This window comes from Dinoponera quadriceps, unplaced genomic scaffold (genome assembly GCF_001313825.1).
Source record: "Dinoponera quadriceps isolate SergipeBrazil2010 unplaced genomic scaffold, ASM131382v1 scaffold5109, whole genome shotgun sequence".
Lineage (NCBI taxonomy): Eukaryota > Metazoa > Arthropoda > Insecta > Hymenoptera > Formicidae > Dinoponera > Dinoponera quadriceps.
Genome location: NW_014559156.1, coordinates 418,349 through 436,291, shown reverse-complemented (window position 1 = coordinate 436,291; position 17,943 = coordinate 418,349). Strand labels below are relative to the sequence as shown.

The following is a 17,943-nucleotide window of genomic DNA, read 5'->3' as shown; positions in this document are numbered from 1 at the left end:
AACAGTATGATTCAAGGTCTGGTCAGACGTACTTTCCGTTGTAATAAAACATGGGCGAAATTCAACAGGCTGTAAGAATGGAATTTAAAGATGCGTGATAGAACTGCGGAACAGAGAGTGCGTCAAAAGGGCAATCAATCGGCGTGTAAAACTTGCGTGACAGAAAAGAACGGAGTGGCGCTGATTGGTTACTTCTATCACGCGCCGTGTAATTTCATCGCAACTTATCGGAACAGTTGAGCAACGCGGCTAAAGGGAACAGGCCGCAACGTCTAGCGCCATCCTTTGCAATATGGCGGTACGGAGCGGTGTTTGATGCGGCGCGTGAGATGTGTTCTTGGCGACAAGCGGGACGATAATTACCGATAATTAACGCTGAATTACCGTAAAAAGACGCGATCGGTCGGTGAGGTCGGTGAAGTCGGCTCGGTTTTAGGGAAGAGCGTGTGCGAAATATCCATGAGGATGTCGAAGCCGGACGAGAACGCGGACACCGGTGATACGGGTGACAACTCGAACGGCTCCTCGGCGGAGACGACGTCGTCGAGGGGCGGGGATTTCGAAACGAAGCTGGAGACGGACCGCAGTAAGCGTTTCGATTATCTGTTGAAGCAGACCGAGATATTCTCGCACTTCATGACGAACAATCAGAAGGACAAGGCCGGCAGTCCGCTGAAGATCAAAGCCGGCAGGCCGAGGAAGCAGCCGGAGAATCCGAAGTCGGACCCGGGCGATCACAGACACCGCAAGACCGAGCAGGAGGAGGACGAAGAGCTGCTGGCGGAGAGCAACGCCAGCGTGGCGCCCACCACGCGCTTCGAGTCGTCGCCGCACTACATCAAGTCGGGCGAGCTGCGGGACTACCAGATACGCGGGCTGAACTGGATGATATCGCTCTACGAGAACGGTATAAACGGCATCCTGGCGGACGAGATGGGCCTCGGCAAGACGCTGCAGACCATCTCTCTGCTGGGCTACATGAAGCACTTCCGAAACATTCCCGGTCCTCACATCGTGATCGTGCCGAAGTCAACGCTGGCCAACTGGATGAACGAGTTCAAGAAGTGGTGTCCCACGCTGAGGGCGGTCTGCCTGATCGGCGACGCGGAGACCAGGAACACCTTCATCAGGGACGTGATGATGCCGGGCGAGTGGGACGTGTGCGTGACGTCCTACGAGATGGTGATAAAGGAGAAGTCGGTGTTCAAGAAGTTCAACTGGCGCTACATGGTAATAGACGAGGCGCACAGGATCAAGAACGAGAAGTCCAAGCTGTCGGAGATACTGAGAGAGTTCAAAACGGCGAATCGGCTGCTGCTGACCGGCACGCCGCTGCAGAACAACCTCCATGAGCTGTGGTCCCTCCTGAACTTCCTACTGCCGGACGTGTTCAACAGTTCGGACGACTTCGACTCCTGGTTCAACACGAACAGCTTCTTGGGCGACAACTCCCTGGTCGAGAGGCTGCACGCGGTGCTGAGGCCGTTCCTGCTCAGGCGTCTCAAGTCGGAGGTGGAGAAAGGACTGAAGCCGAAGAAGGAGATCAAGGTTTACATCGGTCTGAGCAAGATGCAGAGGGAGTGGTACACGAAGGTGCTGATGAAGGACATCGACATCGTGAACGGCGCCGGCAAGATCGAGAAGATGAGACTGCAGAACATCCTGATGCAGCTGCGCAAGTGCTGCAACCATCCGTACCTGTTCGACGGGGCGGAGCCCGGGCCGCCGTACACCACAGACGAGCACCTGGTCTACAACTGTGGGAAAATGGTGATACTCGACAAGCTGCTGCCGAAGCTGCAGCAGCAGGAGTCCCGCGTGCTGGTGTTCAGCCAGATGACCAGGATGCTGGACATCCTCGAGGACTACTGCCACTGGCGCGGTTTCCAGTACTGCCGATTGGACGGCAACACCGCCCACGAGGACCGGCAGCGGCAGATCAACGAGTACAACGCGCCCGGCAGCGAGAAGTTCATCTTCATGCTGTCGACCCGCGCCGGCGGACTCGGCATCAATCTCGCCACCGCCGACGTCGTCATCATATACGACTCCGACTGGAACCCGCAGATGGACCTGCAGGCGATGGATCGCGCCCACCGTATCGGCCAGCAGAAGCAGGTGCGCGTCTTCAGGTTCATCACGGAGAACACGGTGGAAGAGAAGATCGTGGAGCGGGCGGAGGTGAAGCTGCGGCTGGACAAACTGGTGATCCAGCAGGGACGGCTGGTCGACGCGAAGCAGACCGCCCTGAACAAGGACGAGATGCTGAACATGATCAGGCACGGTGCGAACGAGGTGTTCGCCTCGAAGGACAGCGCCATCACCGACGAGGACATCGACACGATACTGCAGAAGGGCGAGGCGAAGACGGAGGAGATGAAGCAGAAGCTCGAGAGTCTCGGCGAGTCGTCCCTCCGCAACTTCACCGTCGACGCGCCCACGGACTCGGTCTACCAGTTCGAGGGCGAGGATTACCGCGAGAAGCAGAAGATACTCGGCCTCGGCAACTGGATAGAGCCGCCCAAGCGCGAGCGCAAGGCCAATTACGCGGTCGACGCGTACTTCCGCGAGGCGCTCCGCGTCTCGGAGCCGAAGGCGCCGAAGGCCCCGAGGCCGCCGAAGCAGCCGATCGTCCAGGACTTCCAATTCTTCCCGCCGCGTCTCTTCGAGCTGCTCGACCAGGAGATCTACTATTTCCGGCAAACGGTGGGCTACAAGGTGCCGAAGAACCCGGAGCTCGGTTCGGACGCCGCGCGGATCCAGAAGGAGGAGCAGCGCAAGATCGACGACGCCCAGCCGCTCACCGACGACGAGGTCGCCGAGAAGGAGAAGCTGCTCCTCCAGGGCTTCACCAACTGGACGAAGCGGGACTTCAATCAGTTCATCAAGGCGAACGAGAAGTACGGCCGCGACGACATCGAGAACATCGCGAAGGAGGTCGAGGGGAAAACCCCGGAGGAGGTGATGGAGTACTCGGCCGTCTTCTGGGAGCGCTGCCACGAGCTCCAGGACATCGACCGCGTGATGGCGCAGATCGAGCGGGGCGAGGCGAAGATACAGAGGCGCGCCGGCATCAAGAAGGCCCTGGACGCGAAGATGGCGCGGTACCGCGCGCCCTTCCACCAACTCAGGATAGCCTACGGCACGAACAAGGGGAAGAATTACACGGAGGAGGAGGACCGCTTCCTCGTCTGCATGCTGCACAAACTCGGCTTCGACAAGGAGAACGTGTACGAGGAGCTGCGCGCTACGGTCAGGTCGGCGCCCCAGTTCCGCTTCGACTGGTTCGTCAAGTCGCGCACCGCCCTCGAGCTCCAGCGTCGCTGCAACACCCTCATCACCCTGATCGAGCGGGAGAATCAGGAGCTGGAGGAACGGGAGAGGCAGGAGAGGAGGAAGAAGGGCGGCAGCATAGGCGCGAAGCCGACGTCCAAGCGGAAGCAGGAGAATCTACCGGCGCCTCAGGACAAACCGCGGAAAAAGAAGAAGTAAAATACAGCCCCTCCTCCTCGGACACTCTCTTTTTACCCCTCTTCTTTCTTTTTTATTCCCAAGGACTCTCTTTGGCGCGCGGCTGCCACTCACCGACGATAACCGAAGGATGGATCCGCGGGAACGCTCTTTTCCACATGCGCGCGCGCGCCTCGATTTTGCTAAACACCGACTCTTCGCGACTCCCGCACGGAGGGGAAGATCCTGCTGGCGCAGCTGATTAGTTAGTTAGTTATAGGGACAACGAAAATAATACGGACAGCGAGAAGATTTGTCAAGAGTGTTCATTACTGTTTGCTGCTTATATATAAGGACGTCCCAGAAAAATGTATACACGCTTTAACAGCTTATCCGCAGTGCCCGGTTAGTTTAAAGACAGACGTTGACTGGAAGAAAGATCACTTGTATCCGTAGATTCTTTTACATCATTGAAAGTGAAAATTCGCCGATGAACACTCACTTTGTGATCGTTCAGTGTGTGTATATTTTTTTCGGACATCTTTTATATAGGCAGCAAAGTGATCTAGTTGCGCCAACGAAATTTTATCGATGTAACAACAACGGTTTTGCTACAAAATTATTTTTTTACAGATCTGTCTTGTTGTCCTTGTAGTAACTAACGATTCGTCGTGCCGGTGAAATTACCTTTTCCGTATACAATCACTTCATAATTCATCCTAGCGAGACACACATATATATATATACACACAAACACAATTCTCAGACTCAACCATCGCCGAGTTCGTCAGGGTCCACCGAATTGTTTAACACAAATTTGTAACGACGAATTGTTTTTAGGTAATTTATCGTGTGATTAGTCCATTAGAGAGAAAGAGATACATACCATGTGTGTGTGTGTGTGTGTGTGTATCCAACGTGTGTATTGGGCGTAAGTAGATCCAGGCTAGATCTATCTCTCGTGTTTAGTGCCGCGGAAAGCAGAGTGTCGATCAGACAATTAACATTTTTCCCGCGAGAAACGTGAAAATAGAATTAGCAGCGTTGTAAGAGAGAGTGTGTATGTGTCTTTTCCTGTGTGCTCAGTGTTGACCGACGATGATGATGATGCCAGGATGACCAGACGAGTAACTGAAAGGATGCTATTTATTTCTTCGGATCTCTATCGAGCCTTTGTAAGTTGTTTCCGTTATCGACGAGTTGAAAAACCCCTCTCCTCCTTCATCTTCTTTTTATTCGATGAGCTTAGAGTTAGATATATATATGTGTGTGTGTGTCTGTGTGTGTGTGTATGTAATATGTATGATTTCTGTTCGAATCTTATACGCTAATTTTTTTTAGTGCGGCACACATAATTACGTCGTATGTTGTATAACATTTGATTCGTTGATGGAGGAATCTCGAGATGTATTATCGGTACGGTAAATAATAATAATAATCGGTAAGTCATTGGTTCACCGTCAGGCGTGTATGTGTGTTACGTTTAAATGAATATTATATGTTTGAGAAGATTACTCTCCGGAAAATAACGCGGAAAATTGCCGAATAACGAAGATGAAGATTTCTACTTCGACATCACAGAATGGCGCTTAATGAATATATGTCAAATCCAAAACGCTGCGAGAGAGATGTATACTTAGATTAATTTTCATATTTAAGTTTACACGCGTATGCACACACGCGCGCAAGCGAGCGCGCGCGCACACACACACACAAAAGAAAAAAAGAATTCATTCTGCGGGGAAAGACCGTTCGAAATCTTCGATAATAAAATAAATCTTATCACGGACGTGGGGGTATTGCGTTATTTCACTTCGTTCACCGTGTGTCGTCTATAATTTCTAAGCAAGTATATTCGCGTGGTTTTATATGTATTGCTGGTCGCTGGTGATGAACCGATTGACAAAGAAAGAATTCATGTTGTCAGTACTTTTAATTGNATATATATATATATATATATATATATATATTAAAAGGCAAGTATACAATTATAATTACAATCATTATGGCTTACTTTCGCACAACTTTCACATCACACAAGTTAACGAGCTGAGAATGGATGGTGCCTGCCGAATGTGCTGATACGCTGCACAGAAGAAGAAAGGCGCACAAGGAGGGGGGATCCGTGTGAAACTAAAGCGTAATCCACGTGATTCGTTCTTCCACTTCTGTCTTCCATTTTTCATCGGCTATTCTATCTCGCCCACGTCTCCTCGACTTTCTGTCCCGCCAGTGGAGTACCTTTAGTTTTTCAGCACAAACGCGTCAAATCCACACAGTGAGTGTCACGATTATCAATAGCAGCATGACCCGTGGAATCTATAATGATCTATGCCCTCGGCCCTCGGCCCGCTACAAGACTATTTGTATCTGTATTATTGTGTTACACCCATACGTTAAATGAGTTCAATTATCGCCGAAAAACTGACGACGGGTTGCGGGTTGTAACATGCAAATTTCGAAACAACGGGATAAAGGGGAATCGAGGAAACGCAGGAAACGGTGTGAAATCGCGAGTGCTCGAACTTACGCAGCTGTCGAGTAAATTATTTTACAAACTGTCCCTTAATACTTTACACATTGTCCTCTTTCCAAAGGGTGGTGCCGCTCCCTCGACGATAAAAGTGCGATTGTTAGAAAACTATATTTATAACATTAAAGAAACGGGAAATTTTCGATATATGTACACATATATGTATATATATATATATACATAATGTATAAACTATATGTATACATATATACGTATACGGAGCGAACAGACATTTTGGTTCGAATCGCGCCGGACTGGACGTAGTAACATAGCGTTCGGAGTAATCACAATTCCACGGTTCGAACGTGAGCATCGTTGAGATATGGATTCTGAAATAAGTATCGACCTTATCCTCTCTATACATATATGGTCTCTCTCTCTCTCTCTCTCTAAACGCTTTAATGAGTTAAGTTTGCGCTACAGATTTCCGAACTCTGCGGTGGCAGCAATAAGAGTAGTAATACTGGTGAATCGTATGGCGCGCGCACTTGTAAGCAGACTTTATCCCGCCTAAAGAATCTAATGGGTATTTCCGCGTTCGTCCTCTAAGTACGTATACTACAATATATTACTTGAAATCTACAATTTTTTGCAATCGTCTCTCTCTCTCTCTCTCTCTCTGGCGATGTCACGGCACTTGTATGCTCTCATCCGACATACAAATATGCGGGCTGCATTTGCCGCCTCATATTTTTACAATCTATATTTGTTTCCCGGTTGTTTTTTTTTTTTTGATTATTCGACAAACGGTGATCGCTCTCTTTCTCTCGTGTTTCTACCTGTTCGTTTGTTATTTCGCGGCAATGCTTTCTCTCTCTCTCTCTCTCTCTCTCTCTCTCCCCCTTTCTCTCTTTCCGGCGTCTTACATTACAAAGGTAATATATATCGACTCTTACGGTCATTGGTGGAACAATTATTTTTGAATTTCTGAATAGATGTGCGGATAAAAATTCTCGTTTTTATCGTATCTAGTATATAGTACAGTTCACTGTAGTGCGGTTGAAAAAAGTGTAGTTTGTTAGATGACAATGCTGCTCTCTCTCTCTCTCTCTCTCTCTCTCTCTATATATATATATATATATATATATAGATATAGATATATATATAGATATATGACTAAATACATTTTCAAATATATCCTCATAAATCACTTCTCATTCGCTAGTGCTCACTCACCGCTATTTAATGCAGGCGCAAAAAAAGAGAAAAAATAAAAAATATCCTTTGCAAAATCCGCATTATTACATACAGGTGAAGCAACTTCGACTCTCTGAAAGTATACAAGATGATGATCGGCGATTAAAAGCGCTCTTCATTTACAAAGTAAGGATGCTACCGAGTAATTCTATTCAGCGCTATACATATAATGAAAGAAAAAAAAAGGGAGATAGAGTATTCTTTCATTTATAAGTTTTGTATATGTATAAAATAAATAAACCTGACGCGGAGATACAATTATATATGACTATTATCGGGTGTAGAGTAAGAGGAATGGATATTAAGTCAAATGCCGAGTTTACAATAGCCAGCTTGTTTAAATAATAAAACATTTATGCAAAATATTTTTACATAACAACTCAAAAACAAACGTCCTTCCTAAAGTCAAGTGTATATGTACGCTCGGTTTCAAGACAAGTTCGAACACTCCGTTTCCCCGAAATGCGGTCGACGCGTCCCTGGTTTTCGGAATTGATCGGCGGGATTTCCCTCCTCGGACCTGCGTCGGTTGCGTTCAACACGAACCGCGCCGAAGAGAAAAGAACCGTTCAAAATATACACTGAAACCAAGTGCGCGTAATTCTTTTGTAGAATCTCGATAATGTCAAATTAATAACGACTCGGATAAATATTTCTAACAAAAGAGCAGCACGTTCGACAAGGTGCCTTAACATCGTAAAAACAATCGATCGATGTTGGTCGTACTAAAACACACTAGAAAAAGAAAAGTTTCCTTCGAGTCTTCTGATAAGCTATTCTGCGTCTGCGATAAATATTCAATCAATGACAATATATAACGCGACATTAGCCGCTCGATTTGCGTTCCGATCCCACCTGCGTTCCAATTGCGAACGCAGACCATCTGGACTAACTCGACGGCCATTGTACGCTCGATCGGACAATCCATGTCGGGAAAATGAATCGCCGGACGTCCGTTGAACGTTTAACCGCGCACACACATACATTAACACGGATAACGTACAAAACTCTATCACTAACCTGCCGTGTCGCGAATAATGAAGAAATTAACGACTACGTGATAGAAGAGATTNGGGGGGGGGGGGGGAGTTGCGCGCAGGCTGCGTCAAAACGTGAAATCAGACGTCAAGTAAGGGGGAGAATGTGGTAATGCCTGTTGATGTTGCTGTTGAAATTCGAATATCTCGCCTATGCGTTTTTTGTCCCTTATATAAGTGAGATGGAAAATATCTAATAGGTTCGAAGGTTTTCAATCGAAAATCAAGTGCCTCCAGGGGGGTGGATCGGGGGGTGGAGGCAGAGGGACTGGTTACGGACGGCAGTGGCCCCTCTTCCTGCCGCCTTCGTTACCGTCCTCGTCCTCGCCGCCCCGTCGCACTTCCGTGTAACGTTCGCCCTTCACGCTCACGATCTTATTGTCGAGGTAGCGCACCAGCTTCTTCGGCTCGGTTTTCGGCGCGACCGGACGATGCTCGCGGCAGTCGTCGTCCCTGTCGACGTAACTGTACCGCGCTATGATGCGGGACTTGAGCTCCTCGTCGTTCACCCTGGCCTTGTTGCGGCCGTTCGGCTGGAAACAAAAATCGAGACCGTCGTTCAATACACGTTGACTCGGCGCGAAACAACGGAAGGAATATTATTGGGAAAACGGAGGAGGACGACGACGACTCACCGTTAGAAACGTAAGGTTGCTCACGATACTCTGGCCGGCCTCCTGACGATGCAGCGCAAGCTGCGCGGCTTTCGCTATGTCGCCGCCGGCGACCGCTAAGCAGTGCCTGGCCTCGGCGGGGCTCGCGCCCGGAAACATCTCTTGCAGCAGGGCCACCTGGTGCCAAGAGGACTCCTGGGACGACAACGGGGAATTGTCGTTAGCGAGGGAGGCGACCGGTGGTGCGTCGACTCGGTCGTCAAGCGTTCTCTTTACCTCCGAGAAGTACTCCCCGCTTGAGTCGCTGCCGGCGTCGCTGGTCTCCGACAGATGATGGACTCGCATTCTCTGCGCACCGGCCGGCAAGAGAGCGGTCAAGCTGATGTGACTCAGAGGATCGTGCGGCTGACAACTCTCATTCTCCTTGCTACCCTGTCTCAATTTACTCTCCACGTCCAGCAGCCACTTCGACACGGCCTCCTTCTCGATGGTGGAGAACTCTGGCAGGCAGGCTGACACCATCTCGCACAGTCCGTCCACGTCCAGATTCTCCTCCAGCGCGCTCTCTTCCACCATACTCACTACATAGCTGAGCACAATGTCGTCTATTAAGCTGAAAGGCAAGATTGACCGTGTGAATGAATAATAAAGAGTGGTCCATCATTGGTTACATTGATATTCTCATCTCGCAGCGGTTCTCCAAGTCCTGGTCTACCATAGATGCTTTAAGCTGTAAGCCTTGAGAAATTGACGCATCACAGTCGAATTAACGAAGATAAACCAATTATGAGTTTCTTAAGTCATATGCCTTAAATTCTCATTGCAGACCCCGCTTGAGATCGAATGTGAAGGGAATAATTAACCGTGTGACTGGTCAATTTTTCAAGGCTTAAAGCTCAAAATACTTATTATAAACTAGGACTAGGATGTCAAAGAGATTAACAGAGTTCTCGGAGCTCTTCTCACCGCTTTCCCGGACACGAGAAAAAGAAAAGAGGTCTGTGTGTGTGTGTCTATGTACCTCAACTGTGCAGTGGGCACCTGCTTCCTAACGAAACTAAATAAGGCCTTCTTTACCAGTTCCTCCTTCTCGTCCATCGTACGACTCATCATCTGCAATCGTGAGATCGTTAAGACTTCGTTATCACCTGTCCAGGAGATAGATTTTCAGGGGAGTATCGACAACAATGTTCGGGCCCGCCGAACACCGCGCGCGCGCTCCCTCTCTCTCTCTCTCTTTCTCGCACTTGCCGAAATCGCGCCGCCCGCGAGATCGTTCGCGGCGTGACGCGGATTGCTTCGCTCTCGCCCCAACGCTTTTCTCTCTCTCTCTCTCACCGTCTCGCGCGCGCGATCCGACGAGCAGCAGACGTGCGTTCGCGCGAACGTGCACAACGGTGGCGTTCACTCATTGATCCTTTAATATAGGTTAAGGGAAACAAGAGGGCAGCAGGTCTCCCTCGCGGCCCTTGCGCGGCCCGAACGCGGAGAACTCGCGAAAAAGACGATACGTTAACCCTCCTTCGAGGAGGGAGAGGAAGAGCGCGAGCGATTCAGCCAGGGGGCTGATTTTTCAGCCCGGACGGTCGATCGCCGGCGGCGACTAAGGATATCATATTCGCTCGGCTATAAGAACAGGTAGGACAGGTGAGGAGAGAGAGGGAGGTAGAGGAGATTTCTCGAGGAAAGTGAAAGAGAGAGAGAGAAGAGAGAGAGAGAAAAAAGGAGCGAGGGTTAACACAAGTCCCGGGGATCACGGTGACGCAGGCACGGTGATGCGGCGGGCCGGTCGTCGTCCCATGCAAGCACTTCTCACCCCCGAGGGCGGCATCGCGCAGAGGAACTGGGGGGCGGGGGGAGGACGCGATCACCGCTATCGTAATCTGACCTGGCTAATTCGGCTGTTCCACGATCGAGATCCTCGGGTTGCGATCGACGCCGAACCCCCGAGATCGATCTCGTATACAAACAACGCTCGTCGATTTGACAGTTCGGAGCGACGGGAGGGGCGGACGCACGCGAGCCGCCTGGCGCCGCCTAGCGCCTCACGTGTGAACCTCCCGTTGCTATTTGTTGTTTATACATGGCTGGTACAACAATCGGGTGTCGCGGAAATACGTATACCGCGAGATAGAGAAATTCTCGCGCACTCGATATCTTTTCCGCTCGTTGCTTCGTTTAATGATAACTCGATAATGTTGATAAGTAATTCGATTTTCACGAAAAACGTAGAGTTCAATGCTTTTGAATTCGAGTCGGCGATAACGCGCTACATTAGTTCGAATTCATAAGTTTCGGTCTATACGAGGTGTTTGCAGCCTTAGAAATTGACCAATCACAGTCGAATATGAGGAGAATAATCGGATGCGATTGGTCAATTTCTTAAGGGTTACATTCTCATTGCGGACCCTGCTGAAATTTTAGTTCCAGACTTACGTCCTCGAACACGCGCGCTAGGCGTATATTCGTAACGATGTAAGTTACAATATCTGTTTATTTGTGAATGTATCTGCATACATTACAATTTACACACTATATTCCAATCACGCACGGTTTTACACAACAACAGGCATGTCGCTCGTTCGCATTCAAGACAGCAAATAATTACAATTCACAATTAATTGATACGCACGATACATTCGACTTTTTTCTTTATAGACGAAATAAGTTACAAGACAACTCTAAAGTCTAAAATTCGAATTTTCCCTCATACAAAGTAAAATCTTCATCGCATCCACTTACGACTGAACGAATATACGTACTTCGATATAATATCGAGCGGTACTATTAATTCTTATAAATGCCTTGTCTCTATATCGGATGTCGTATCGTATATATATATATATATATATATATGTATATAGGAAGTTAGCACACATAGATGTTGAAATAAATACGTACGCGATGAAAAGAAAAAAAGATGCACTGGACTAGCGGAGAAATATTTCTAACATATCATACACCTTTTTCTCTCAAGGCTTGTCAAATGCTGTACATTAATAAAAATAGGAAGTCCCTTATCGAAAACCTGATTGACGACGACAAGACTGAAGATAAAACGGCAAACGTTCTCGAGTATACTCAATACATACATTCCAAAAATAACGATCTCTTCGTGTTTCGTACGCATTATTTACACAGTTGCATGAATAGAATTCAGCCTCCCCTTCACATTGTGATAGAAACAATTTCGGTTTAATTATAGTCGCTATTGCCACTAATCGTACCGATCATCTTCTCCATTATTAATTATATTTTCATCAAAACTGTAATTTTATGCTTCCGTTAACGCGAAATGAATATTCCGTCGGAATCATCAGACATTATATATGCCTTAACACTTATCGTTAATATTAAAGTACAATTTATTCACCGCTTCCCGGGTCAGATTCCCTCAAGCGCAGACCAATGTAAGTATAGTTCATTAGAATTTCTTAATAACTTCAACCTTATCCATAGAGTTACATATATACAGAGAAGGGTTGCTCCTTATAAAAGTTTTGAAGAAAAATCGCCTGTGGCACAGATCGTTTTAATCAAGTCTCCTACAAGAGGTCTTCTACAAGAGCGGCCTTTTAGCAGTGCCCAATATACTTTTATAGGTGCATTCTGTTAGATGTGTTGAAAATATTCCTTTCAGTTACGAGGTTGATGGCTCTCTTCAACAACAAACTTAATGTTAGTCACAGAGCCACCGCTAACCGTATAACTTTGAGAAATATTCTCGACGTATCCAATGGATGCATAGCCTACGTGCCTCTGAAGTAATCCTAAATGTACATAATGTTAAGGTATATATGATGGCCGATGCATAAGAACGATCTGCACATATTTTTACGGTAATATCTAACACGATATTTCTCTATTTCGTGCACGTTGAAAAACGAAAAGAGAATCTACGTTGATTTCATGAAACTCTCTCGAACGACAATAGAATCTCGCGCATATACACACACACACACACACACACACACACACATGTTCGTTCCCATGGTGTTTGTGCGGCCGCTCGTCACCGTAAAGAATATGTACTCTCAAAATCGTGAAAATCTCGAGAAGCCAGATCACGGTTATCTCTTATACGTTAACTCGCACTTAAATTAATTGTCGTCATGCAGTTCCATACGATCGTTACGTCTGAAAAGTATCCTGTATCTTACTATGTCACTTTCTTCTCCTTCGACGGCTGCGTTTCGCTCGCCGCCGCGTCATCTTCCCCGGCCTCGTCGGCGGACGTATAATCGGGAGAATCCTTTTTACTACCACTGCTATCGTTATCCTTATTGCAACTCGATTCTGCCTCCTCGAGAATCTCCTCCTCTTGCTGCTGCTGTTCGAGGAAGTCGGTTGGTACAAATTCCATTTGGTCCTCGCTGTCGTTCAAGTCCGGCGGAGCTGGCAGTTCGCAAAAATGTAATCTCCCGACCTCGTCGTTCATCTCCTCGCCGCCTGGATCGTCGTCCTCCTCGTGCAGGCTCATGAGGTTGTCCAGATCCGGGGACGGTGTTACCGCGTCCTCGTTGCCCTCGGAGAATAACTCGGTCGGGCTGAGGGGTATGTCCAGGGGCTCCATTTTCACGGTAGGACACGGCGACAACGGCGTAACGGGCCGCTGCAAACGTATTTTGGTAAAAGGCCTTGGTTCTAAGGGTTCGGACTGTTGCCGCTTCTGTGCGCGCTTAGGACTAGAAGGCGTGGACACTCCACCTCCCGAAGGTGACGCCTTGTTCTCTTTGGATTCCGTAATGCCTCTAGGAACTACAGGTTGCGACGGCAATGGCTTCGACTGAGGTATGAGTAGCGGTGGCTTTGTGCTCTGTCGGCGAAACAATACGAGCGAATTTTTACTCACTGTGTGTGTGTGTGTATTTAGATTCAATTATAATAAGTTGCATCAATTGATTTACTTGGGACGATGGACTCGGACCGGCCAATCCTTTTACTTGCAACGCCTCGGCGGCGTTCAATAACTGCGGCAGCTTATCGTGGGCAACATTGACCTCTCCGCGATACATGAACTTAACCAGCGCCTCCACTTCCCAGAACTTCAGATCTTTCATCAAGATAATGGGATGTTGGCACGGGTTCTCCCGCAGCAAATCCGCCAGGTAGTCGCTGCAAGAGGACAGGATCATCTTGTGACACTTGAGAGAACGTCCCTCGCACGCTAAGGTCACATCGACAAACTGTTCCGCGTCCAGCAGCGACGGGAAGCTGTTCTGCATATTACTGTGATAACTGTTCCACCTCAAGCAAACCTGAAAAATGATGTAGGAAGATACAAGTTCGGTGGAACATCGTGTTAACACGTAATCGCAATAAGGGGAAATATAACGTTTTACGTGGAATCTACGTACTTCCGTGGGTTGTTGGTGCACAATGTTGTGCGGCAATCCACTGCTCTGCCGTGATGGCATCTTGATAGTCGTAGGTGCGACCTGCTTCACCTTCAACGGAATAGTCTTCAATACAAGAGTCTTCGTTTGCCGCGGTTGTTGCTGCTGCTGTTGCTGCGGCTGCTGCTGCTGCTGAGACAACGGTGCTGGCGCGATATTGCGAAACTGCGGTCTCACCAAAGACTGTGCTATCCTTATAGTCTTAGCGGCCGCATTCCCTTGAGAGGTTGACTGCATCACTACAAACAGATAAACAAAAGCGTCTCAGTCAGGGCTGACTTCAGTTGCCGGTGCCGCGTAAGTTCTTGCATGCAGGACCTGTAAGCTCCGTGTTCCATTCACTAACGGTGAAAAAATTATTATATATGATTATGTATAATTATGTAAAACCGTACATGAATTTCGCTCATATATGTGATTACATATACGATCGTATGTGTCCATACGAAAAATATTATGTTACGTCATTTAATTAAATATCGATATCACACGCTGTCAGAAGCACAAGTAGCTACAGAAGCATTTACTTCAATTGTATTTACATGTTATTTGTAAACAGTATTTTTTCATCATGGACATATATGATCATATACAGTCATATGTAAGCAAACTTCATGTATGATCTTCCTTTTCCCGGCGCTGGTACTGTGAACAAATGTGGATAATTCCTTCCCATTGAACCAAGGCTGACATTCAAAGATCGAATCCAACTTTCCGACCGATCCGATATAAGATCCGAAGAAATAGTTACAACAATATCTACGGAAGTTGACAAGAAACGTTCGCTCATTATTAAGTAGCCGAAGGAAATATACGACTTTTCGGCACGTATTCGGAATGCGCTTACGATGTTAATACACCAACAAGACATACGAGCATTTTTAGTATCGCTTATATCGTAAACGTGATAACAATACTTTGTAACAGGGAAAATCGATAATTACAGGTTTTCGCAGCAAGATACTTATTCAGAACTACCAATAAGTTGACTCGTTAGAGCGCTAACATCGTTGTAAGTATATTCAGAATACGGGCCTTCGAGTAAAATTATTACACACACACACGCACACGCTCTTAAAGGAGCGATTCCTCGAACGTTTGAATATACGCATAGGGCTAAATTCGAAATTCTGGATCTCGAATCCAAAATCCATACATAAGACAGAAAAAGAGGAGGAGGAAGAGCACGTGCGTAAAATGCGTGCGTGAAATCGCAATGTCGATCATCACCGTGATATCGCCTGCCGATCAACCTGCCGCCGTGATGCACTCGCAGATGCCGGTGGAGATTCGTCGTGCCGCACTGACGCGGGTTCGCACCGCCCCGGACCACAACCGCCCCACAGATACGGCACTGTGCGCGCAGGGGATCGTTGGCGCAGAGGTCGAAGTGCGCCCATACTGCGCTCGGATTCGCCATGGCGCGCAGGCTGCCGGTGTGGGAACGCACGCGGTGGACGCCGTGTCTACCTGCCGACGACGACGACGACGAGGAGGACGACTGCGTCGGTAGCAGGGTCGACGAATGTGTGCGCGCCGTCGGCGGCGGCGGTGGCGAGGATGCCGGCATCGAGTCGTCGTCGAGATAACAGTCTTCCTCGTCTTCCGGTTCCTGCTTCATCACGAAGTCCTCCTTGATATCGTCCGTGGAGGCCGTCACGATGACGATGTGCTTGGCCCCTATTGGGTCACGACACGAGTCGACCGGGTATTGTCTGCGGAAACACAAAACGTGTTACGTCTGAAAAAGGAACGTCGAATCGTCGTTCACGTTTCGGCGAGTGAAAAACAAACCCGCCCCCACGCCGCGATTCTGCCGGAATTTCGGTGACGCGGGATCGCGGGAAGCATCGTTGTCGTCGTCGTGGTTTCTCTACGGAAAAGCGTTGGACGGCAAGTTCCGCGGGCCCGTCGCCGCGTGGCTACGACACTGCACGCATACTTGATCGCCCGAACGACGCGATTATCGTCGGCGCTTTTTATAGAAACCGCGCGCGCGTCTCCGCTAGCCCGACATCGAGAAAGAGGGAGGAAGGATGGGTAGAGAGAGAGAGAGAGAGAGAGAAACCATTGTGAGATTCGATGCCGAAACATCGCGCCGGGACGACGACAACGACAGGTTAACGCGACAAGTTTTTTTTCACCAGCGGAAGGCCTACAGGGGAGTTTCACGCGCACGAGTTCACGCACGGTGTCGTCGTCTCGGATGTACCTCGTTTGCATTCAGACGCTGAAATCACCCGTTTTCCAGAAACGTTAGCGAGGAGGTTAGGAAACGGCACAGCCCGGGGACGCGAGGCTGAAATCAAGTGCCCGTCCGTCCTCGTCCAGCCGTTCCTCGACTTAAATGTCAACACCAAAAGAAGGCACGTGCTCGGCGCACCACAAACCGTAAAAACAACAATATTCCGAGTACATTGAGAATAGAGAAAAACCAATGAGCGTGCGATTCTCGCTACGTCACTGGCTCGCATTCGCTCCGCTCTGCACGCGCCACTTTTCTCACTCCCTCTCTCTCTCTCTTTAGACCTGTCGTTTTCGGTGCACGCCAGTGCTGCACTGAAACTGCGTTGTTCCTTCTCCCTTCGACGCTCGTTTTCGCCCTTCCTCTACTCCTAAGGGAGAAAGTGCAAAAGGAACAGATCTGCTTCTCCCTCTCTCTCTTTCTTTTTCTCTTTCTCTTCCGCGTTTTATCGCGCGTGTGCGTAGGACCGCGCGATTTAGCGACAGAGGTGGGTGACGAGCGATTTTTTTCGATGCGTATCGACGCGAAATTGTGATCGTTCCCAGCGGACGGCTCGAAAATCGCGATCCTCGCAAAACGCTGCCCTTGCGTTCGTTTGCTCGTTCCCGCTCTTTCTCTTACACACAGCTACCACATGCATACACATATATTCTCTCTCTCTCTCTCTCTCTCTTTCTCTGCGCGCGTTTCTCGCAACCCACTCGGTCCGCGCGTACGCCACGGTGTTGGCCGTTCCTCGCGGAAGGCGTTGCAGCGACCGGCTATAAAGCGGCAACGAGGAGGAGGGCACGCGACACATTGAGCCACGCTAGCCGTGGAAGCGGATCCTCCCCCGATCGGAGGGAATGTGATATCCGACGACGACGACGTTCGCCATCGAACGAGCCGTGCTCTCTGCGCGAGCAGAGAGAGAGAGAGAAACACGCGCTACGTCGATATTCTCTCTCTCTCTCACGCGCGGCGATCGGCGCTGTAAACGAATATCGCTCGCGACGCACTGCTCTCCCGATCGATTCTCGGCCCGTCTCTCTCTCTTTCGAGAGAGAAAGAGAGACACAGCTCGTGGCTTGGCTGAGCGTCATGTCGCGCCGCGCTGCATCGCGTTGTTGCCCCCCACGATCGTCGCGCGCGCGCGAGATTCTTACCTCCCGAGTACCTCTCTTAATCGCCGAGATAATCGAGGCACGATCGGATCGATCTCTCCCGGCGCGGCTCGACGGCAATGGATAGCGAATGAGGAGCGCGATATCGTCGTAGGTACGTGGAAATCGACGATCGCGCGTGTTCGTCCGTGTTGTCTGCTCCCTCTCTCTCTTTCTTTCCTTCTTTGTCCACCTCTCTCTCCCTCTTCTCTCACGGCGTTCTTTACGAATATATCTATCTCGCTGAAAAGTCACAAGATGAGGATCATCGTCGACGCGCCACCCTCTGCCTCGGCCGGCGTCAGGATCGCGAGAGGCCTTTGTGTGTA

The 17,943-nt window shown here is 48.9% G+C and overlaps 3 protein-coding genes across 11 annotated transcripts; 1 reads left to right on the top strand and 2 right to left on the bottom strand.

The window, feature by feature from the left end:
• Positions 1-26: 26 nt before the first annotated feature.
• Positions 27-5,239, top strand: LOC106750191 (chromatin-remodeling complex ATPase chain Iswi). The gene is made up of 2 exons (XM_014630338.1): positions 27-3,488; positions 3,556-5,239. The coding sequence occupies exons 1-2, from the start codon at positions 460-462 to the stop codon at positions 3,710-3,712; spliced, it is 3,186 nt and encodes a 1,061-aa protein (XP_014485824.1). The 5' UTR covers positions 27-459; the 3' UTR covers positions 3,713-5,239.
• Positions 5,240-8,259: 3,020 nt separating this feature from the next.
• LOC106750200 (CUE domain-containing protein 2) lies at positions 8,260-10,855 on the bottom strand. Of its 4 annotated transcripts, XM_014630356.1 has the most exons (5): positions 10,648-10,724; positions 9,853-9,944; positions 9,108-9,444; positions 8,853-9,026; positions 8,260-8,750 (listed from the first exon to the last, which is right to left on the bottom strand). In XM_014630356.1, the coding sequence occupies exons 1-5, from the start codon at positions 10,660-10,662 to the stop codon at positions 8,490-8,492; spliced, it is 879 nt and encodes a 292-aa protein (XP_014485842.1). In that variant the 5' UTR covers positions 10,663-10,724; the 3' UTR covers positions 8,260-8,489. The 4 variants fall into 4 exon arrangements, with proteins under 4 accessions (XP_014485842.1, XP_014485840.1, XP_014485839.1 ...); XM_014630354.1 differs by having other exon boundaries at positions 8,853-9,444; positions 10,720-10,855; XM_014630353.1 differs by having other exon boundaries at positions 8,853-9,444.
• Positions 10,856-11,307: 452 nt separating this feature from the next.
• On the bottom strand, positions 11,308-17,833 carry LOC106750201. 6 transcript variants are annotated; one of them, XM_014630359.1, is made up of 6 exons: positions 17,618-17,693; positions 16,440-16,842; positions 15,458-15,942; positions 14,189-14,466; positions 13,739-14,089; positions 11,308-13,647 (listed from the first exon to the last, which is right to left on the bottom strand). In XM_014630359.1, exons 2-6 carry the CDS (start codon positions 16,448-16,450, stop codon positions 12,991-12,993), a joined length of 1,782 nt encoding a protein of 593 aa, XP_014485845.1. In that variant the 5' UTR covers positions 16,451-16,842; positions 17,618-17,693; the 3' UTR covers positions 11,308-12,990. The 6 variants fall into 6 exon arrangements, with proteins under 6 accessions (XP_014485845.1, XP_014485847.1, XP_014485843.1 ...); XM_014630361.1 differs by lacking the exon at positions 16,440-16,842 and having other exon boundaries at positions 17,618-17,833; XM_014630357.1 differs by lacking the exons at positions 16,440-16,842; positions 17,618-17,693 and adding an exon at positions 17,174-17,435.
• Between the last annotated feature and the right edge of the window lie 110 nt (positions 17,834-17,943).